The following is a 22,001-nucleotide window of genomic DNA, read 5'->3' as shown; positions in this document are numbered from 1 at the left end:
AGAGCTGCTGTCATTTTGATTTGTAAGATTTTAATTTTTAAAACCTTAATATTAAATACCTACCTGGCAGCCCCCCTCTCTCTCTCTCTCAGAATAAATAAATAAACTGGAAAGAAAGATACCATCAGGGGCAGCTGGGTGGCTCAGTCGGTTAGGTGGCCGACATCAGCTCAGGTCATGATCTCACGGTTCATGAGTTCGAGCCTCACGTCGGGCTCTGGGCTGACAGCTCGGAGCCTGGAACCTGCTTCAGATTGAGTGTCTCCCTTTCTCTCTGTCCCTCCCCTGCTCGCTCACACGGGCTCTCTCTCTCTCGCTCTCTCTCAAAAATAAACAAACATTTAAAAAAATAAAATAAAAATTGTGACTTTTATCGGGCGCCTGGGTGGCTCAGTTGGTTAAGCATCAGACTCTCGGTTTCAGCTCAGGTCATGATCTCACGGTTTCATGGGTTCGAGCCCTACGTCGGGCTCTGTCCTAGCAGTTCAGAGCCTGCTTGAGATTACCTTTCTCTACCACTCCTGCCCCTCCCCTGCTCACACTGTCTCTGTCTCTCACAAAAGTAAATAAAAATTATTTTAAAAATTGTGACTTTTATCAACTAAAGCATATATGGCAAGGCTTTTAAATTTGACTTTGTATTTAGTAGTAGCTCAGGTGCCTCAGGGTAGCAGTTATTTCATGTAATTATAAATAAACGAAACTGAGTTTATTTAAGCGAGAAACTCCTAAACTATTCTGTTTTCCTGGACCATCTTGCCTGGAAATGTTGTTTTGGGGACATTTGCATGTTCCAATTCTTTTCATTCTTATTCAGATGTGCCTCCTGAAGTCTCCTGTGAGTTGTAGTTGTTGTTGGGGAGAAAAAAAATGTCTTCTTCCGCCCTTCTAGGTTCTTTGGCTGGTCTAATTAAATTGACATGATAAAGATTAACAGGAGACATACAGAAGTTTAATAACATAGGGGCGCTGCGTGGCTCGGTCACTTGAGCATCCAGCTTCGGCTCAGGTCATGATGTCACGGTTGGTGGGTTCGAGCCCCTTGTCGGGCTCTGTGCTGACAGCTCAGAGCCTGGAGGCTGCTTTGGATTCTGTGTCTCCCTCTCTGTCTGCCCCTCGCCCTCTCATGTTCTGTCTCTCTCCCTCTCTCTCTCTCTCTCTCTCTCTCTCTCTCTCAAAAATAAATAAACATTAAAAAAATTTTTTTAAATAAAAAAAAAGAAGTTTAATAACATATATACCTCCTGCATCCATAGGAGAGACCCTGGAAAACTGAGCACCTCTCTGAAATGGCTGAAGCTACCACCTGAAATACCACTTCTAGGCTAAAAACAAAAGAAGCTGCTGGGGGTGGGGAGTCAGTCATGGGAGGTAACCAGGAAAAGCGCAGTAAACAACCGTAAGCTTGTCATGCAGATTTAAGACTGTGCCTTCCTCCATTAATAAGAGTTTCTAGAGATTTCAATATTCTCTTCCTGTTACAGCCGGGAGATGCCAGGACACATGGAGAGTTCCCTTACGAATGTAAATATTTTGTACAAAAGGTTAACTTCTCAGTTTCCAGAGCCCCACCAGTGTTCGCTATTAAAAATAACCAGCTGAAAATAATATGCCAAAGAGGCATATTTTGGGGTGGTATACTTGCTCCCCTACAGTGTAAAAGAAATCACTTTAGGCTTTCATTGAGATAATTAGACAAGAATAAGAAATTAGAAAACCTGAAAGTAGGGGTGCCTGGGTAGCTTAGTTGGTTAAGCACCTGACTTCAGCTCAGGTCGTGATCTCACAGTTCGTGAGTTCAAGCCCCGAGTCGGGATCTGTGCTGAAAGCTCAGAGCCTGGAACCTGCTTCGGATTCTGTGTCTCCCTCTCTCTCTGTCCCTCCCCTGCTCATGCTCTGTCACTCTCTCTCAAAAATAATATTAAAAAAAAAGTAAAACCTGAAAGTATATTCTGGTGTCTTTTTTTAATGCTGAGTCGTATTGATTTTTTAAAATTTTTATTATTGAAGTGTAGTTGACATAATGATTCGTTTCAGGTAGATTGCTTCGTGATTCAACAATTCTATACATTGCTCAATGCTCACCACCGTAAGTGTAGTTTCCAACTGTATTAATATTTTAATAAAATTTACCCATTTTATTTCTGAGAGAGAGTGAGCACATGCAAGGGAGAAGCAGAGAAAGAGAGAGGAATCCCAAGCAGGCTTCGTGCTATCAATGCAGAGCCTGCTGCGGGGCTCGAACCCAAGAACTGAGAGATCATGACCTGAACCAAAATCAAGAGTCAGGCGCTGAACTGAACTGAGCCACCCAGGCACCCCTCTGTTAATATTCTTTTGTAAGTAAATGGTTGCCTTGAAGTCATTTCTGTGAGATCTAAGTGTTTCCTAATTTTGCAGGAAGAACAAAACTACCTCTTTCCTGGCCTATCTGAAAAGAAATGAATATTCTTCCAAGTCTCCAGAGCCTTTTCCCTTCTATCTCTTTATTGCAGCCACTAATTTCCTTTGTGTCCAATTATAATTATTTATATGTTGCCCTCCCCAGACTGTAAATTCCTTGAGGGCAGGAACTAGACATACAACTGATGCCTGAAATATTGGTAAAAGTGTGTGAGGATAGATGTGTTTGCGTTGGGGAGGAGCGTGAAGAAGAGGGAAAGAGATTTCTGCCCTGTTCAGCCTTGCGGACCCGCAAAGGGGAGAAACCATGGGGGTGGGGGAGAAGGGTTTAGTCAGCAGGGATGAAGCGTGGGGGCAGGAGGGGGAGCTATGTCTAGAACCCTCTTTATCTAATATTCCCTTTCGTAAGGGAGTGATAGGGTAGTATGAGAATAAATCACTTGTCTTTGTTTCTTTAACTCAAATACTTTAGATCATTACTGATGCCCAAACTGCCCAAACTGGAAAGGACCTTCAGAGATAAGGAGAAGCCAAGTGTTTTGGATTTTCTGAGACAGTCTCATTTTCAAACTTTCTGTGCCCTTGTTCTACATGGTGAAGTTCATGGAGATGGTTAATGATTTCATATTGAAAACTTGACTATGGGGGCGCCTGGGTGGCTCAGTCGGTTGAGCGCCGACTTCGGCTCAGGTCACGATCTTGCGGTCCGTGAGTTCGAGCCCCGCATCGGGCCCCTGTGCTGACAGCTCAGAGCCCGGAGCCTGTTTCAGATTCTGTGTCTCCCTCTCTCTGACCCTCCCCCGTTCATGCTCTGTCTCTCTCTGTCTCAAAAATAAATAAATGTTAAAAAAAAAATTTAAAAAAAAAGAAAACTTGACTATGTAAAACTTGTGTAAAGAAACTTGGAGGGCGCCTGGGTCGTTCGGTTGGGTGAGCGCCATACTCTTGGTTTCAGCTCAGGTCATGATCTCATGGTTTGTGGGTTCGAGCCCGACATCGGGCTCTGTGCCGACAGCGCGGAACCTGCTTGGGATTCTCTCTCTCTCTCTCTCTCTCTCTCTCTCTCTCTCTTTCTCTCTCTCTCTCTTTCTCTCTCTCACCTTACTTGTGCTCTCTCTCTCTCAAAATAAATAAATAACCTTATTTTTAAACAGAAAAGAAAATTGGAGTAAATCCTATATAGTATTTTTGTAATCAGAAGTGTTAAACATCATAATAGTAAAATAAAGGATACTTTTTAAAAGTACCATCGTCATTACGTTATAGCTTAACATGAAAAATTGCTTTTTACTCTTAACTTTTTAAAATGCCTACCTCATATCTAACTGAAGATCTTTCTTTACCTTATAGAGCCTCAGACTACTCTGAAAGGTGTTTTTACCCAACTTATCTACTGAGACATTTGTCCCTCTTTCGCGACATTTTAACATCCTAGGTAAGAAAAGTTTATAAAGAAGCAAGTTCTGTTTTCTGTTTTTTAAAAGTCTGTTTTTCTAACAAAGGAGCCACCTCTGGTGGGGGATGTTGATAATGGTGTTGGCTGTGCATGTGACTGCTGAAGGATTGCACGAGGCCTGAAATCTCTGTGCTCCCTGTTCAATTTTGCTACGAACCTAAAAGTCTGCTATAAAAATAAAGTCCTTAAAAAAGACTGAGAAAAAATAAATCCCCCTCCCCCCCAAATAAACAAACCCAGAGCAAGACATAATTATTTTTATTCCTCTCTGTCCAAAAATTGTGGACAGGTTTGTATTTGGGGATTACCCATTGTGATACAGACCTCCTTCCTCTGTTGTGGAGCTCAAGAAGATTTTTCTATAAAGGTCCAGATCATAAGTGTTATGGGCCAAGAGTCAAAATCAAAAATATTATATTATTAATATCAAGGATGTAATAATATTATTTCCATGAATTTTTGCTGACAAAATTCAAACTATACTACTACTACTACTACTAATAGAGTACTATTTTGTAATACACATCTACTGCTGAGAAAAATAGAATTCGCTCTTGGAGGGGGATAACCTTTCCCTTAATTAGGGCTCAAAGTTAACGTGCCTTATCAAAACTGACTGCAAATGTTTTTCTTTCTTTACAAACCATATTTAGCTTGGGGGAAGTGCAGAAATAGGCAGTAGTCCAGATGTGGCCCACAGGCCACAGTTTGTCAACCCCAGCTCTGTTGGTTAAGTAGGTAAAATAGGGCCCAGTCAGAATGCAAATTATGTATTTGGAACCCAATTATGTATTAAACCCAAATAATGTAAGTTATATGAACGCTCCTTTAATGGGGGTGTCTGACTCACAAACGGCGAGATCATGACTGGAGCAGAAGCTGGATTCTCAACAAACTGAGCCACCCAGGCGCCCTTATTTATTTATTTATTTATTTTTAATGTTTATCTATTTTGAGAGAAAGAGCACGGGTCGGGGAGGGGCAGAGAGAGAGGGAGAGAGGGAGAATCCCAAGCAGGCTCCGTGCTGTCAGCTCAGAGCCCGACGCAGGGCTTCCTCCCTCAAACTGTGGGATTACGATCTTAGCTGAAACCAAGAGCCGATCGCTTAACCAGCTAAGCCACCCAGATGCCCCCGCAATGAATGATTTTAAAGTGACTTAATGGAAAAAATGGTAACTGTGTGAGGTGCTGGATGTGCTAACTAACCTTGTTGTAGTAATCATTTCACAGTATGTTAGTATATCCAATCATCGTGGTATACACCTTAAACGTACACGATATTACATGTCAATTATCTCTCAATAAAGCCGGAAAAAAATGTAAAGAGCCAGTAAGAAAGAAAGAGAGATAAAGGCTTAATCGAACAGTTACATTGTACGTGAGTCTTTGGTCAGGCGATTTTGACTTTTAGTTTGGGCATGAATAACCAAGAATTTCTAGGATGTATCTCTTTCCTGTCATTGCTGGGTACCTTGGCCCTTCCTTACACTTAGGAGCGTAAGATTTTGTTCTTGAAAGGAAGATTCAGAGACTTTTTTGGTCTGAATAACTTTTGGTAAATCATGACTTCTCATGTGTTTGTTTTCTTCATGATGCCTTTAGCTATAAATATGGGAACGTATTCAGATGCTTTTAGCAGTTGGCAATTCTGTTTAAATTCTAAGATGAGAATTTCACAGGAATGCTTATCATATATTCATCACAAACATCGCTCAGTCGTAAACCTTTTTGGTTTCTCTTTAGACCTTTAAATGGACGAGATGGCTACCACTCAGATTTCCAAAGATGAGCTTGATGAACTGAAAGAGGCCTTTGCAAAAGTTGGTGAGTATTTTTTACAGCGTTACCTATAGTAAAGCAATAATTATGTGGCCCTGATAAAAGTTATTTCTCTAAAAAATTATATGAATGGTTAATCGTGAACCGTAGGGCAAGGTAGTTAAAATCAGCGGGATAAAGTTTTAGGAGCAACACGTTAAACTATTATTTCTAATTACGTCTATTATCTAATATGGTCAAGGGCCGGCTGAATGGCTCCGTTAGTAGAGCGTGTGACTCTTGATCTTGGGGTCGTGAGTTCAAGCACCATGTTGTGCCCAGAGATTACTTAACAATAAATAAATAAATAACAAATAAACAGGGTGATGTACTTCTTTGTAAAAAAAAAAAAAAAAAAGTGGTCCTATGAAATAAATTCCATAGCATACCAATAAGAAAAATAAAAAAGGTAGATTATCTAATATGGTCAAAGGTTTTTAGTCCTGGGTACCAGTCCTTCGCTGGGGGCCACTGTGGCTCCTGAAATTCTTAGACAAATCTTTGGTTGTTAACTGTATTATATAGCATATATTTCTTAGGAGAGTATTGGAGCCTTCACCATATTCTCAGAGGGACGTGTGACCCCTGAAAACCTTAGGTGATTCCTTCAATTAGCTGATGTTTTGCCTTTCCCTGATTAGCTTGGCTTTGTGGCCTTTCTCATGGAGCTTCTGTGCCTTTGGATAACACAGTCTGTTCAACCTTCTCACGTTAAGCTGTAGTATCAGCATAAGATGGGAAGACGTAGCATGCCATTCGGTTTTTCCTTAAACATCACAGAACATGTCTTAGAATTTCGCAGCTATGGAAGCAGTTGATAGTATTTACATTCCAAATTTCAGTGCTCATGTCCTATCAATAGAAGATAGTGAGAAAACAGGGTAAGAACTGATGATCGATGTATGTACTCACGTGAGTCAACATGGGCCTAAAGAGGTAAGCTGCTAGTATGTGGTATCTCCTTGATCAAAGGGTGTCAAGTTAGATCATAATGATTTGTTATTTAAATCAGAACTGACTCTCTGACCTATGTTACAAACCTCGTTAATGAAAAGCCAGGACATGTACATCTCTATTTCCGTACATTTCGGAACAGCTTTTTCTGCGAAGGCGTTTAAGGCTAACAGCAGGCCTTGGGAAGAATAATGATGCCTCACCGGGGTGACTATTCATAATCTCCTCAGAATTCTAAGCAGAGGTGCCCCTCTGCTCAGTCTGTTAAGCTTCTGACTCTTGTTTTCTGCTCAGGTGATTTCGGCTCTCGAGCTCATGGTTCGTGGGATCGAGCCCCGCTTCGGGCTCTGCTCTGACAGTGTGGAGCCTGCTTGGGATTCTCTCTGTCCCTCTCTCACTATCCCTCCCCAACTCATGTGTGTGCACACGCTTTCTCTGTCTCAAAGTAAACATTAAAAAAAATAACTCTAAGTGGAAAAAATTGGGTAGGCCTGAATCGAACATAATTTTCTGAGTGTCTATGAGAAAAAGAAAAAAAGGAGTCTGTTAACTGGCCATAGTTACTACTTACCGTAAGGAGAGTATTATCTGGTACTCTCCTGATGTTCGATTGATTGCAAGAAAATAACAGGTGAATTCCTGGCTGCAAGATTTTTTAAATCTCATTATTCTATAGAAATATCCTTGTCATAATTGTTTTAGCATTGCATATCCTTTGAACCTTCTTTTTTTTCTTATGTTCGTCTTTCAGTTTGAGGGACGGCCTAATTTCTGTCTTTATGAATAGAATCTTGGGGTAAGGACCATGACTTATTATTGCCATTATTGAATCTTAAAGGCCTCATTTCCTCAAATACACGTTTATTGTTTAATACAGGCCTTGTTCTCGTGTGCAGCACCTTGAAAACAATTGTGTGCAATTTCGTTTTAAAATTAAAGCTCTTCAAATATGTTTTACTTGAGGGCACTGAAATACTCTCATCCGTAAAAGAGCTTAACTGCTCCTCGAAAGCTTTAAAGACACAAAGAGGGTTGACCAGTTATCTCCACATAGGAACCAGGGTTAAGTACAAAACATGAGGGATCAGTTAGAGCTTGGACTGAAGGAAAGAGTCACTGTAGAACTACTGTCTATTTTAAATCCTGCACCTTGGGGCGCCTGGGTGGCTCAGTCGGTTGAGCGTCTGACTTCGGCTCAGGTCATGATCTCACAGCTTGTGAGTTCGAGCCCCGCGTCGGGCTCTGTGCTGACAGCTCAGACCCTGGAGCCTGCTTTGGATTCTGTGTCTCACTCTCTCTCTCTGTCCCTAACCCACTCGCATTGTCTCTGTCTCTCTCAAAAATAAATAAATATTTAAAATCAATCAATCAATCAATCAATCAATCAATCCTGCAGGGGTTAGGGTGGATAAGGAGTTTCCCAAAGACAGCAGATTGGATCATACGTCCTACTGATGTCCCTAATAGACATATATTTATTTCGAATAGGGGTGCCTGGGTGGCTCAGTCGGTTAAGCATCTGACTTTGGTTCGGGTCATGATCTCACGGTTCATAGGTTCGAGCCCCTTGTCGGGCTCTGCGCTGACAGCTCGGAGCCTGGAGCCTGCTTCGGATTCTGTATCTCCCGCTCTCTCTGCCCCTCCCCCACTCATGCTCTGTCTCTCAAAAACTTGTTTCTGCCCCTTAGTAGTTTGCTAGTAACACTTGACAGATGTCCCCCCGACCCCAATATTCTAACTCTTTTTCTGGGACACTGTATAAAATGATGGTTGTGGGGGTGCCTGGGTGGCTCAGTTGGTTAAGCATCTGACTTCCACTCAGGTCATGATCTCACAGATTGTAGGTTCGAGCCCCTCATCGGGCTCCCTGCTGACAGCTCGGAGCCTGGAGCCTGCTTTGGATCCTGTGTCTCCCTCTCTCCCTGCCCCTCCCCCACTCACACTCTGTCTCTCTCTCTTTCTCTCTCTCAAAAATAAACATCAAAAAAAATTTTTTTTTAATTCCTAAGGTACGCAGACCCTTATTACTCTATATGCTGTAAATGGAAATTCCGGAGTCCACAATTCCTGCCTCTTCTGCATATTATTCTTTTGCATTCCCCGCTCTGTATCTAGCTCAGTGTTGCATACACGTCAGGTTCTCAATAAATATTTAATTGACTGAATCCCAAGGAATTATACATAATCTTTTCTTTCTTGCCCTGAGATTTTGTCACTATCAACCGTAAACTAAAAGGGCCTTTGTTACGAAGATTTTCATCATGGTGGAATTTATTACTAAAGGTTTTGGCCATCACATTGTAGCACGTAAAATTTATATATATTTTTCAACATAATAAAGGCTTGTAAGTAGTGTGTCTTTTAGAATAGTGTTTAAAGACCTAGCTGAATCTTTTGATTTTCCTTTAAAACCTCTGTAGTTTTTAGTTATTAGTTATGGAGCCCTCAGGCAACTGTCAAAGGTGTTATGGAAATCTTTTTTTTTGTTTTGTTTTTCATTCAGGGAAACGTGATTTGAAATTTTTTTTAATATTTATTTTTATTTTTGAGGGAGAGAGAGAGAGAGCGCGAGCAGAGCAGGGGCAGAGAGAGAGAGGGAGACACAGAATCCAAAGCAGGCTCCAGGCTCTTGCCTGTCGGCACAGAGCCCGATGCGGGGCTTGAACTCACAAACCTCAAGATAATGACCTGGGCTGGACCGACTGAGCCAACCAGGTGCCCCAGGGAAACGTGATTTTAAAAACAAGCTCTAGGGGCGCCTGGGTGGCGCAGTCGGTTAAGCGTCCGACTTCAGCCAGGTCACGATCTCGCGGTCCCTGAGTTCGAGCCCCGCATCAGGCTCTGGGCTGATGGCTCAGAGCCTGGAGCCTGTTTCCGATTCTGTGTCTCCCTCTCTCTCTGCTCCTCCCCCGTTCATGCTCTGTCTCTCTCTGTCCCAAAAATAAATAAACGTTGAAAAAAAAATTTTTTTTTTTAAATAAAAACAAGCTCTAGAACTGATTTTCCTGTCAAGCACAATTTTTCTTATTGGTGGGGGGACGGCAGGGAGGACTACTCTGTTCGGTTGTGACAAAATATGGAAATCATTATGTGATTTTTTTCCCCCATCTATTAACAATAATAGCCTTGATTATCTCTTTAGAAATTCAGCAAAATCATAGTGTGTGAAGAAACGCTCTGTAATTACTGCTAATCGTAGGTTTTGTCCAATCAATTAATAGTGCTTTGAAATTCTCTTTACTAGCAATACATTGCGTATTAAGATTTAAAGTCCTTCTTTCATTTTCTGCACCTGCTTAGTGTTACACTCCAAGCAGTACATTTTCATTTAATTATTTCAATTTTCTCAACGTTTGTTTCCAGGATTTCCCACTGGGATAGCAGAAGCCGTGGTGCTGGTTGTTTTTGTTTTGTTTTTTTTCCTACTTCATAATGTTTCCGTTTTAATTTAAACGCCTAGAAGTTCTTTCTAAAAAAAAACAAAAAAAAAAAAAACCTTTCAGCGCTAGAAGTCCTTTGGGTGATTAGTTGTCATAAAGATAAATGTGCATAATGTGAATCTTTTCAGATTGGCTTTACCTTGCAAACACTGACATCTGACTTCTTTCTCTCCTAAGCATGCTACTGAGCTTTAAAAAAAAAAAAACAAAAAAAACCACAAATTCAGCATTTTTGAAATAAAAGAATAACGGGGTTTTGTAAATGACTAGGAATACTGTGGGTATATTCCTTTGTGGCTGCCCACCACACTAAGTCAAAAAATTTTGGTTATGGTGATTTTCACCTCCCAGGAAGCTGAGTTGTTTCAAGTTACTCGATATTCTGTAGTACATAAAAACCACATCAGGATGATGCCACAAAGAGGAGAGTGATTTAGTTTAATTTACTTCCAGTATTCAATAAAACTACACCGGTGCATATTTGTTTAATTATGACTTAAAAAATAAAAACTATAGCCCAACCCCCCCCCACCCCCCCAAAAGTAAACTTAACCTGGGCTGTTTCCCTGAGCCATCTGGTTAATTATCGGGGGGATATTAGAAATGAAGGTCTTGGGAGAGGCTGCAAACCATGTTTCGATGGTGTGGAAGATAGACGCACAAATATGTGGACGTGCAAGGTGAGGAGCAAGAGCACACGTGAGAACGTGCTCTGGGAGCATGGGTGGAGGCGCATATGTGTTTTTAAAGGGGAGAGTGGCGGCAGGTGGCAAATGATGGCCAAACCGCTGGAAATTTTGAGGTGGAAAAGGATCAATAGACAACATTTTTGATCACTTGGTCTCAGCCTTCTAATCTTGCCCAGCCTTCAGCTATACTTGACCTCCACCTTTGAGGATCCACTATTAGGATGAACTCTTAGGTAGCGACCTCTCTTCTGCCCTTAGCTGGGACTCATTAAACTGCCTCTTCTATTTGCTGGACTGAGCTACCTCAATAGGTATAAGCTGTGAGAGGCAAAACTCACGTTTAGTTAAGCATCTGGAGATGTTTAGCAGCTGCCTTTTCTAAAGTTTTAATGCCTAATGAAAGCTCGACTTTACTGCTTAGATCTGAGGCTGGAATATAATCTAAATTCTTCGGCACAAGCCTTTTGGCCAAGTCTTTTAAATCAACATTCCATGTGCTTCCATGGGCATTCAGGATCGCGCATGTGTGCACGCACACGTGTGCAAATGCGTTATCGTTAGACACATAGGTTCCTTTTATCATTTTGCTAGTGCGAAAAATTTTGTGGCATATATTGGCTCAACTAAATGGAACTTTTAAACCCAGCTTTTCTGAAAGGATGTGCATCTATACTTGATTGGTTTTTCTTCTTTAAGTCCTAATGAGCACTGTCCGGGAAGGGTTAGTTAGTAAAGACGTTGAATATGTGTTGCAGATGAGGACACACATATGCAACCTCTTTATAGAGAAAGACACTAGATTTCGACGGATTCAAGGATGGTTAAAGCAACACACACACACACACACAACCTGGGGGTCAAAGGAAATCCCACTCTTTCTTACTGTCAGATTTATAAGACGACGTAGCACCGCAAAAGATGCGTTTGAAGTGATAAATTGCACCACATAGCACCTGGACATGGGCAGTGTAAAACAGCAGCTAAAATCAAAACCACTTGAATTCTGGCTCAGCTTTCTCCAGACAAGTACTTAAAATAGCTTAAATAACAGGATGCAAGGGGAGGGAAAACATTTCCTTTTAAGGATATGCATTCTTGGTGTGATTCAAACTTCTGCAGGAACATGGCCGTATAATAAGTTTATTTACTTTAAGGTTGCTTGGGGGAGGGCGTTGAGTTAACGGGCCTTTAAAATAATACATGGTACGAGAGCGTAAGGGGGTTTCTTTTAAAGCAGACTGCAGATGTGAACCTACATGTGTCATCAGAGAGAGAGAGAGACAGAGAGAGAGCGACAGACAGAATCTGTTGTTACAAACAGTTGGTTCCTGTCTGATGAACTCAGCAGCATTGGGAACCTGTTAGTGATTTCCTTTAAGTATAGTGATTTTTCTTTAAAAATAGGAACACTTTGTCAATTTATTGAGATTTAGCTGCTCACTTTCTGCAAGAACTTTGTTCAGTGGGTAGATGCGTAGGGTTTTTTTCCCTGCCATTCATTAATGTCAACTCGCACCGATCATATTTTCTGAACCCAAAAGTTGAGACTTGCTTGCAGAAACATTAAGAATGTTCTGGATAGGGGCACCTGGGTGGCTCAGTCGGTTAAGCGTCCAACTCCGGCTCAGGTCACGATCTCACCGTCCATGGGTTCAAGCCCCGTGTCGGACTCTATGCTGACAAGCTCAGAGCCTGGAGCCTGCTTCAGATTCTGTGTCTCCTTTTCCCTCTGCCCCGCCCCAACTCCCTCTCTCTCTCTGGCTCTCTCTCTCTTTCTCAAAAATAAATCAAAATAGGGGCGCCTGAGTGGCGCAGTCGGTTGAGCGTCCGACTTCAGCCAGGTCACGATCTCGCGGTCCGGGAGTTCGAGCCCCGCGTCAGGCTCTGGGCTGATGGCTCAGAGCCTGGAGCCTGTTTCCGATTCTGTGTCTCCCTCTCTCTCTGCCCCTCCCCCATTCATGCTCTGTCTCTCTCTGTCCCAAAAATAAATAAATGTTGGAAAAAAAAATAAAAAATAAAATAAAAAATAAAATAAATCAAAATAAATCTCTCTCAAAAATTAAATTTTAATTTAAAGAATTAAAAAAAAAAAAAAAAGAATGCTCCAGGGGCACCTGGGTGGCTCAGTCAGTTGAGCATCCAACTCTTGATTTTGGCTCAGGTCATGATTTCACAGTTTGTGAGTTTGAGCCCTGCATCAGGCTCTGCACTGACAGTGTGGAGCCTGCTTGGGATTCTCTTCTGTCCCTCTCTCTCCGTCTGCCCCTCTTTGCCTCTTTCTCTCTCTCAAAATAAATAAATAAACTTAAATTAAAAAAATAAAAAGAATGTTCTGGATAATATAGGCTGTATGATAGTATCTACCTTATCAGATGGTTGAAAATGGGGTGCTAGGGGCTCCTGGGTGGCTCAGTCAGTTAAGCATCCGACTTTGGCTCAGGTCACGATCTCACAGTCCGTGAGTTCAAGCCCCGTGTCAGGCTCTGTGCTGACAGCTCAGAGCCTGGAGCCTGCTTCGGATTCTGTGTGTCCCTCTCTCTCTGCCCCTCCCCTGCTCATGCTCTGTCTCTCTCTGTCTCAAAAATAAATAAAAACATTAACAAAAATTAAAAAAAAAAAAAAAGAAAACAGGGTGCTAGAACAGAAGAGTCTTCTAAATGCAGAACCTGGCCAACTCCATGCCAATGTGTAGGTAATGAGGAAGTGACAAATGAGCCAGAAAGGGGTTCCAGAATATCGGCAGCTTTAATGAGAAAATAAAGGGCCACCATTATGCCAGCAGGTTGTGATGTTAGTTTCCAGTTGTTAAAACTGTTTTTGATCTAGGTCTCTGTTTTGGGGGGTCAGTTTATTATTAAATTCTCATGTTTGTATCAAAATGCAGAATAGAAAAAGTTCGCTGTCAAACATAGTTTTGAGATCCTGATTAATAATGTCACTAATGAGATAGAAGCTTTCTAAAATGCCATTGTGTGATCTCATTTTCTGGCTTTCTAAAGCACAGCATATTAGATCTCTGATAATAGTTTAAGGGGGTGTGTGTGCGTGTGCATGTGTGTGTGTGTGTGTGTTGGCAAGGGATTGGAAATAAAATTAGCATAAAACTCTTTAAAAATAATTGCACCCTATTTTGTCTTTCAAGTACTTTTCCAGCTGGGAGATTTTGTAAAATTAATTGCAAGCTGCCTTTTTAGGCTCCCTCTGCCTTTTTATTGAAATTGAAATTGTTGTCTTCAAAAGATATGATTTAGGACTTCTAAGAAAGGCTTGCGATAATTTACTAGTACTAACACTAAAATGTCTTTGATTACGGGAGGTAGTAAAAGCTAGATCTGCTGATAAAATATGGAAAGATAGCAGAGTAGGTTAAACTTTTAAAATATGTCAAACTAGATGCATATGTTCAATGATTCTTTTCCCCTCTCCGGAAAGATAAAGGATAGCTAGATATTCCAAGTACTTCGTATTTTCACAAGGATTTTATTTTTTTTTTAACTTTTTTAATGTTTATTTATTTACTTTGAGAGAGAGAGAGAGAGAGAGAGAGAGAGAGAGAGAGAGAGAATCCCAAGCAGGCACCACACTGTCAGTGCAGAGCCCGATGGGGGGCTCAAACTCACGAACTGTGAGATCATGACCTAAGCGGAAATCAAGAGTCGGACGCTTAACCGACTGAGCCACCCAGGCGCCCCTTCACAAGGATTTTAAAGGCACAGTTTCAAGTAAGAGCCAAAGAGATTCTGTCGGATTAATTTCTGTATCTTTGGTATCTAGCTCAGTGCCTGCCACAGAGTAGGTACTCAGCTTTCTCTGGAGGTCGACTTCTGCCCAAACAAGTTCACATGGTATTTCTTAATACAGCCAAAGCAGGTTTCTACATTTAGAACAGGAGAAGTCCCAACCTGACAACCATCACTGGTTGTCTACTTGGGTACTCGTTGGTGGGTGTGTTCACTTAGAAAACCAAATTACAGATCTGAAGGCTGCCGGGTGGGGACAGGATTAGAACAAAGGGAATGAGATTGAATGTTATTTAAGAGATATTTCTGTCGTTATGGTTTCCTGGTGAATTGCCATTCAGTCTTCTAGTGCTATTTCTGTATTTTTTGTTATTGTTTAATTCTGTTGTTAAAATGCTCATTAGATTAGAGCATTATTTTCCTAGTTAACACTTGAGAATCAGCAGTTCTACAAAAACTAGTTTTCACATTGCTTGTTATGTGCAAGGTACTGTGCTACATATTGGGGTGGAGATAAAAAGATTCAAAAGAATCTTTACCCAAGAGGTTTGCAACCTAATAAGGAAGATGGCTCTGGAATGACCAAGTCGTATTCCTCCAACACCCTTTTCAAATGCTCCTGTCAGTTACTAACAGCATCTGTTATTACTACTGTTACTTCAAAATGGAGTTTCTGCATGTGGTTATTGTATGTTAGTTATATTTTAGGGTGAGTACGCTTCCTCACATCTTTTAATCACATCAGTGAGCTGTCTTCTAATTAATGCCCAACAGAGGTTATTTCACAGAGGGCTCTCGCGCAAATGCTCATTCTCCGCATTGCCTACACCTCTAGTCTACCTAAGGCCAATAAACCGCCAAGTAGATCAGACTCTCCGGGCTTTGGTCAGTTTCCTGTAGTTTTGCATTTACAGTTCTCTGATATTTATTTTAAAACCTCTCTACCTTCTGCTTCTATTGTACCACTGAGAACACAAAGGGAACAATGAAGCGCCTGTTGTATGCTAGGTCGAAACTGGAATCAATCACAGGTTAAATTATGCTCAGATATGTCCTTTCAGAAGTCAAGGTAAAGGAGAATACATTTAAAAAATACTTCTCTCTCAGAAATTGCCAAGTGGACTTTTTGATAATTGCAAGGAATAAGCTATCCCTTTCTAAAAGATCAAAAAACGAAGGAGTGTTGTATTTAGGTAATGTGATATAGTAGTGATCAGAATGTTTATTACTGTAGGGGCACTTGGGTGGCTCAGTGGGTTAAGCGTCTGGTTCTGGATTTCTGCTCAAGTCATGATCTTGCAGTTGATGAGATAGAGCCCCATGTCAGGCGCTGTGCTGACAGCACAGAGCCTGCTTGGGATCCCCCCCCCCCCCGCCGCTCCCAACCTCTTCCAAAATTATTAACATTTTAAATAAGAATGTTATTACTGTATATTTGTTTTTAAGATGCATTATGATTTTGCCTCCGATATCTTTTTAAAGTGTGTGTGTGGTTTGTGAAGTCTTAGCTACTCAAATTTAGAATCAGAGTGTTCGTGGGGCGCTTGGGTGGCTCAGTCGGTTAAGCATCTGACTTTGGCTCAGGTCACGATCTCACAGTCCGTGAGTTCAAGCCCCGTGTCAGGCTCTGTGCTGACAGCTCAGAGCCTGGAGCCTGCTTCAGATTCTGTGTCTCCCTCTCTCTCTGCCCCTCCCCCGTTCATGCTCTGTCTCTCTCTGTCTCAAAAATAAATAAACGTTAAAAAAAAAATTTAGAATCAGAGTGTTAGAGTCAGCAAGGGACCTTGGAGGTCATTTGATCCAAAGGACTCCTTTACACATGGGTAAACAAAGACCTACAGAGGTGACTTATGCAAATCGTATGTCACAATACTCCCACTTGTCCTTCAACTATGCTGTATATCTTTCACTATGCCACACTTACACCCTAGAACTGAGCTCTATTTGTTTTTAATTTTTCTATTTTAACATTTTTTAAAGTTTATTTGTTTATTATGAGAGAGAGGGGGGGAGAGAGAGAGAGAGAGAGAGAGAGCGCAGGGGAGGGGCAGAGAAAGAGGGAGAAGGAGAGAGAATCCCAAGCAGGCTCTGCACTGTCAGCGTGGAGCCTGATGCGGGGCTCAAACCCACGAACCGTGAGATCATGACCTGAGCCAAAGCCAAGAGTCAGACATTTAACTGACTGAGCTACCCAGGTCTCCCTCTATTTTAACTTTTTAAAGAAAATGGGAGAAAGAGATTGATATATGCATGGGAGGAGGTCTATTTAAACTCAAGAATTTCATTCATCAAAAATTGCTAAAACCCTGCCACAGTACCATGTGGATTACTTTGTTCTTTCTAGCAACTGCAGATGTTGCTGCTGGACTGACTTCTACATATAAACACTTTACTAATAAAGTGTTGGATGTATGGCCTTTCATTAATTCAAAGCAACGAACGTAAAGATGTGCCCTAGGGACATTGAGTGCCCTTTGTGGAAGAAAATAATCATGATTTTCAGAAGTTTTGGGTAGTTTGAGGATGACGTTTCCGAAGTATACATACTCTCGGTGATGGATTTAAACGTACTAGTTATGTTTAGGAGTCATTCGCTTACTCTAGAAGTACACTTCATTAAAATGCTCAACTCACACTGGATCCTCACTGTTCTCTCAACATACCAGACATTCTTCCGCATCACCGATGTCGCATGTGCTCTTTCCTCTGCCTGAAATCTCTTCCCCCAGATACCCACGTGATGCCCTATCTTACCTCACAGAGGTCTTCATCCAGATACAACCTCAGCAAAGTGGCTGTCCTTGACCACTGACCTTTTGAGCTGCATAATTCTGGATCGTGAGTGGGGGTCATGGGCCTTGTAGGATATTTGGCGGCTGTCTACACTGGATGCCAGGAGCACCCTCACACTACCCTTCCCCCTGCCCACCCCCCCCCCCCGCGTTGTAGCAACCAAAAACGTCTCCAGACATTTCTGAAGTTTCCCCGAGGGGCAAAATAGCCCCCAGTCTGCGGCCCCTTACCCTGCTCTATTTACATTGCGTGATTTTACAGTTCTACCTCACGATATATGTTATTTGCTGTTTAGTTGCCATTAGAATGTGAGCCCTTGGACAGCAGGACTTTCTTTCGTTGGTGGTGATGGCCCCAATTCCCAGAACTGTACCTGGTACAGTTTTAAAGTGACGTGTCAGATAGAGGGGCGCCTGGGTGGCTCAGATGGTTAAGCGTCCGACTTTGGCTCAGGTCATGATCTCATGGTTTGAGAGTTCGAGCCCCGCTAACGGCACAGAGCCTGCTTCTGATCCTCTGTCTCCCTCTCTCTGACGCCTCCCCTGCTCTCCCTCTCTTGCTCTCTCAAAAATCAATAAGCATTAACAAAATTTTTTAATAAAGTCACATATCAAGTAAATTAACTGCCCAGTATATTTTCTTGAACAGTGCTGTGGTCATCTTGAGTCATTTCTCTATTGAGATCGTATCCTTTTATTAGAATAATTAAATTTACATATGAAATTCAATGGGGACCTAAGGAATAAGAAGGATTGTTGAACAGGAGGTGTTTGAAATTGCTGGTGAAAGTCCAATTTTTTTTTAGTTAAAAAAAATACGCCCGAGTGATTACAACACCCAGGACATTAGCCCTCTTTCCCAGCAAATTAACTTTTGGTCATTCATCAGTCCTCCCCCCAACTCCCTTTTTTTTTTTGAGAGAGAGAGCATGAGCTGGGGAGAGGGGCAGAGAGAGAGAGAGAGAGAGAGAGAGAGAGAGAGAGAGGGAGAGTGGGAGAATCTCAAGCAAGCTCCTTGCTCAGCCCAGAGCCCCATGTGGGACTCAATCCACAACCCTGGGATCATGATGCGAGCGGAAATCAAGTGTTGGACACTCAACCGACTGAGCCACCCAGGCACCTCAGGTTTTTTTTTTTTCACGTTTTTAACAGTTTCAGACTAAAGATACGTATTTTCGGCACTTAAGATATATACTGTTAGAATTGTCCTAGCACAAAGATAAAAAGATTATTTCTAGAATCGTGGTAAATATTTGCATTACTTTAGGACTGCATTTATTTTTATGAACTCTATATTTGTCTTGGATTAATGTTTATTTACATTAACTCTTGAAAAAAATTGGCACTGGAGAGAGTGGCTGAATTTCAGGTGTGCTGTGTAAGTAATATTATAAAATATTCTATTGGACCGATGGAAGAATGAGGGGCATAAAAGTTTTAAGTAGGTACCGTAGAAATTGTTTTATGCCATGGCAGCGTTTTCTTGGTGTAGAGTCTATTAATTTTTTTTTAAAGTCCTGTCAGCTTCATGATTTAAAAATAAGTTTATGAGACAACTATGCTTTGTTAATATTAGGGCTACTATTTGTAAGTGAAGCTACTTATACACTGTTTAAAATACAGGAAACATGATGTAAACCCATGCCCTTTGAGTTAAAAGTTGCATTTCCCTTTTAAACAACCGTAGATAACAAACAGTAACAAGAACAAACACTATATTTAGGCAAGCTTATGAACCAAGTCTCAAATGAAGAAAAACACTCTGATGGTAAAAATACTCACAGATTAATTTATTTCTCCTAAATTTTCTCCTTCCTCGCCTGCCCTCCCTTTGTCCAAAGATCTCAACAGCAATGGATTCATCTGTGACTATGAACTTCATGAACTTTTCAAGGAAGCCAATATGCCATTACCGGGATACAAAGTGAGAGAAATAATTCAAAAACTCATGCTGGATGGTGACAGGAATAAAGATGGGAAGATAAGTTTCGATGAATTTGTTTATGTAAGTATGTGAAAATCCCCCATTATTCAGAGTAATGATTATTCCTTTGTCTAGAGGGATTTTCTGGTAATAAGTCTTCCCAAGTCCCTAAATATACCGTATTCGTCTTGTTACAACTAATGCAATTTCTCTCACCCCACCAAATCGAGTTAGTTCTTTTAGCCGTCGGAGTATCTTAAACCGATCGAGAAGAAGAACACGGACAGAATCAAAGGCAGAACTCACGACTCGCTGTGAAATGCGAACCGTTTCCTTTGGGGGCATCATTAAAGGGCATTTTCCAAGGTGCTACGTGCCACCCTTGAGATGCTCCGTCTCCCGTGGGGAACGGTGTGCTCCCAAATCTTAACGCTACACCCTGACTCACAGTCTTGGAAGCTTCCTGAGTTGAACTTTCTGATTAAAAAGATGTTTCGTTCTCTTGCGGTGGTAGTATTTAAGTGTGCCATTTTCTCGAGGATGATAATTTGGCTAATTAAAAGTTAGAAGCGTATCTTTTGAGTCCCAAGCACGTAGTTTCTAGTTCTGTACTCAGTGCTTGGAGAGTGTATGCGTAGCTCTTCTGATTGAAGCTTGATGCTTTAGCTGCCAGTGGGCGAGGTTACCTAGGCCATTTTCCATCCATATTCATTGGCAGAGTATTTGAGATGTATATTAAAGAATAGCGGTTGCCTCTTCCCTCAATTAAGAACGCCATTAAGATTTTATTGGTTTTAGGGGCGCCTGGGTGGCTCAGTCGGTTGAACGTCCGACTGGCTCAGGTCATGATCTCATGATTCATGGGTTCGAGCCCCGCATCGGGCTCTGTGCTGACAGCTCAGAGCCTGGAGTCTGCTTCAGACTCTCTCTCTTGGTCTCTCTCTCTCTGCTCCTCTCCCACTCACACTCTGCGTCTCTCTCTCAAAAATAAATAAGCATAAAAAAAATTGTTTTTAAGATTTTATTGGTTTTATTTATTATTACTTGAAGGCTGAGTTTGACTAGACCTAATTAGGCATTCTTTTCACTGTATCACAAACAGGGAATTCGTGCCTCCTGTTTATCACAAACTTCCTAGCACTCTTATCCTCCTACCATGGTAACTGAGCCAGTGAAATTCTGGTATATTTTCTCCCATTAGAACGAACCCCTTTAGAACACTGTCAGTGTTCCAGAAGGAAATTGACTAAGTAATGATGTCTACTGAGCTGATAGCATTTTGTGGGGGTGCTACTGTTTTAAAAATGTAGACATGCGTCATAATTATAATGGTATCGTTCATGCCGACTTCTTTTGAAATGCTGATTTCCTCCCCACTGTTTTTGTCCTCAGTTATTGCCAAAGCCTTTTGTTTTGAATTCTGTGTTCAATAGTAAGTTGCATGTCCTCTGATGTGTAACATGCTCCCCTTACAACTGCATGTTGAATTGTGCATTTAAAGCAGCACAGAGCAGTAGTAGTTAACTATGATCGGTTATTTTCTGATAGAATTTACTGCTTAGAATTTTGATCTACTAGAAAGAGCAGACCTAAATCATTAAGATTTGCAGCGTGCCGGTATTATTAAGGATAGAATTATGAAAGTGTCTTTGAGAAAAATGACCTCGGGGAAATATTTAATTTTGTATATTTTGAAATGTGGCAGATTCTGCACAGCTGTTTGAGGCTTTTAAAGTGAGGAGGTTTGATTACCTTACTATATCCTTAAAAAGTAAATGATATGCATCATAATTCTGGCATCACTAGGAATTTTTTAAAGATATTAATGAGCGCATTTTATGTTCGTATGTACATTTTAAAATTGGAAGGAATCAATATGCTTATACGCCTTCATTTTTCAAATTAAAAACAAAAGCCTGGATTCCTGATAAAAGGAAGTAGCTTCCCGGACTTTACACAGGGGACCAATGCTTTTTCCAGTTAGCTCCCTTCTATTGAAGAAATTTGAAATATGAAGGACAGTAAAATAACTTGCCCGAAGTTTCAGAATGATACCAGCATGACCGTACTGAAAGTTCGATGTCCAATCCAATATCTATCCATTTCCATCTGCTTTGTCACCAGTGAGACATCTTAAAAATTGTCAAAATATGGGTAGATCTTAGTTATCCATGAAAAAGGAGGCGAGTTATTCCTGGCAGGTATTAACATAAAGCAGTAGAAATAAACATGTTCGTGCATCTTAGGGTGTTTTTAAATTACTGCATAAGAGGTATGAATTGCAAACCAGCCTACAGATAAAATCAGTTTATGTTAATTTCAGAGAAGAATATATATATATATATATATATATATATATATGATATATATATAGGCAGAAAAGAGTCCCTAGATTATATGTAAACTTCACACATTCAAGTTAAATTGAATACTCTGATTTTGTTTCTTCTAAGTATTTCAAAACTAAATTACTGGATTTTTATACCTACAAGGTTATAGTGGGGTTTTTCCCTGCATCTTTAAAAAGACTGGCATGGCAGTTTCTTTCAGCAGAGATGTCTGCATTAGACTCTTATTTTCACAGTGAGAAACTTGGTCTTGCATAATGGTAATAAGTTGTTGACCTGTTTTAGGACTTTTGCTAATAGCGCTGACCTCGCCAGATTAAATAACTTTACCTAAGTGCTTAGAACAGTGCCAGGCATATAGCAAATGTTATGTAGGTATTACTTGTTGGGGGTTGCTATTTCTATTTAAAAAAAAAAACAAAAAACAACCAGTGTT

At 41.0% G+C, this 22,001-nt stretch overlaps 1 protein-coding gene across 4 annotated transcripts in view; it reads left to right on the top strand.

The window, feature by feature from the left end:
* Nucleotides 1-22,001, top strand: part of PLS3 (plastin 3) — a 94,315-nt gene that overhangs the window by 42,789 nt on the left and 29,525 nt on the right. For 3 of the 4 annotated variants that reach the window (XM_040468459.1, XM_040468456.1, XM_040468457.1), the window contains exons 2-4: nt 3,754-3,838; nt 5,604-5,684; nt 19,135-19,298. In XM_040468459.1, coding sequence (XP_040324393.1) covers nt 5,612-5,684; nt 19,135-19,298 — 237 coding nt within the window. In that variant the 5' untranslated portion in view covers nt 3,754-3,838; nt 5,604-5,611. The remainder of the gene's footprint in view (nt 1-3,753; nt 3,839-5,603; nt 5,685-19,134; nt 19,299-22,001) is intronic. The other variant, XM_040468458.1, reaches the window with a different exon arrangement.

The sequence above is a fragment of the Herpailurus yagouaroundi genome, unplaced genomic scaffold (genome assembly GCF_014898765.1).
Source record: "Herpailurus yagouaroundi ecotype Mexico unplaced genomic scaffold, PumYag 67700, whole genome shotgun sequence".
Taxonomy (NCBI): Eukaryota; Metazoa; Chordata; class Mammalia; order Carnivora; family Felidae; genus Herpailurus; species Herpailurus yagouaroundi.
The sequence above is the reverse complement of the archived record's forward strand: the minus strand, read 5'-3'. Positions and strand labels throughout refer to the sequence as shown.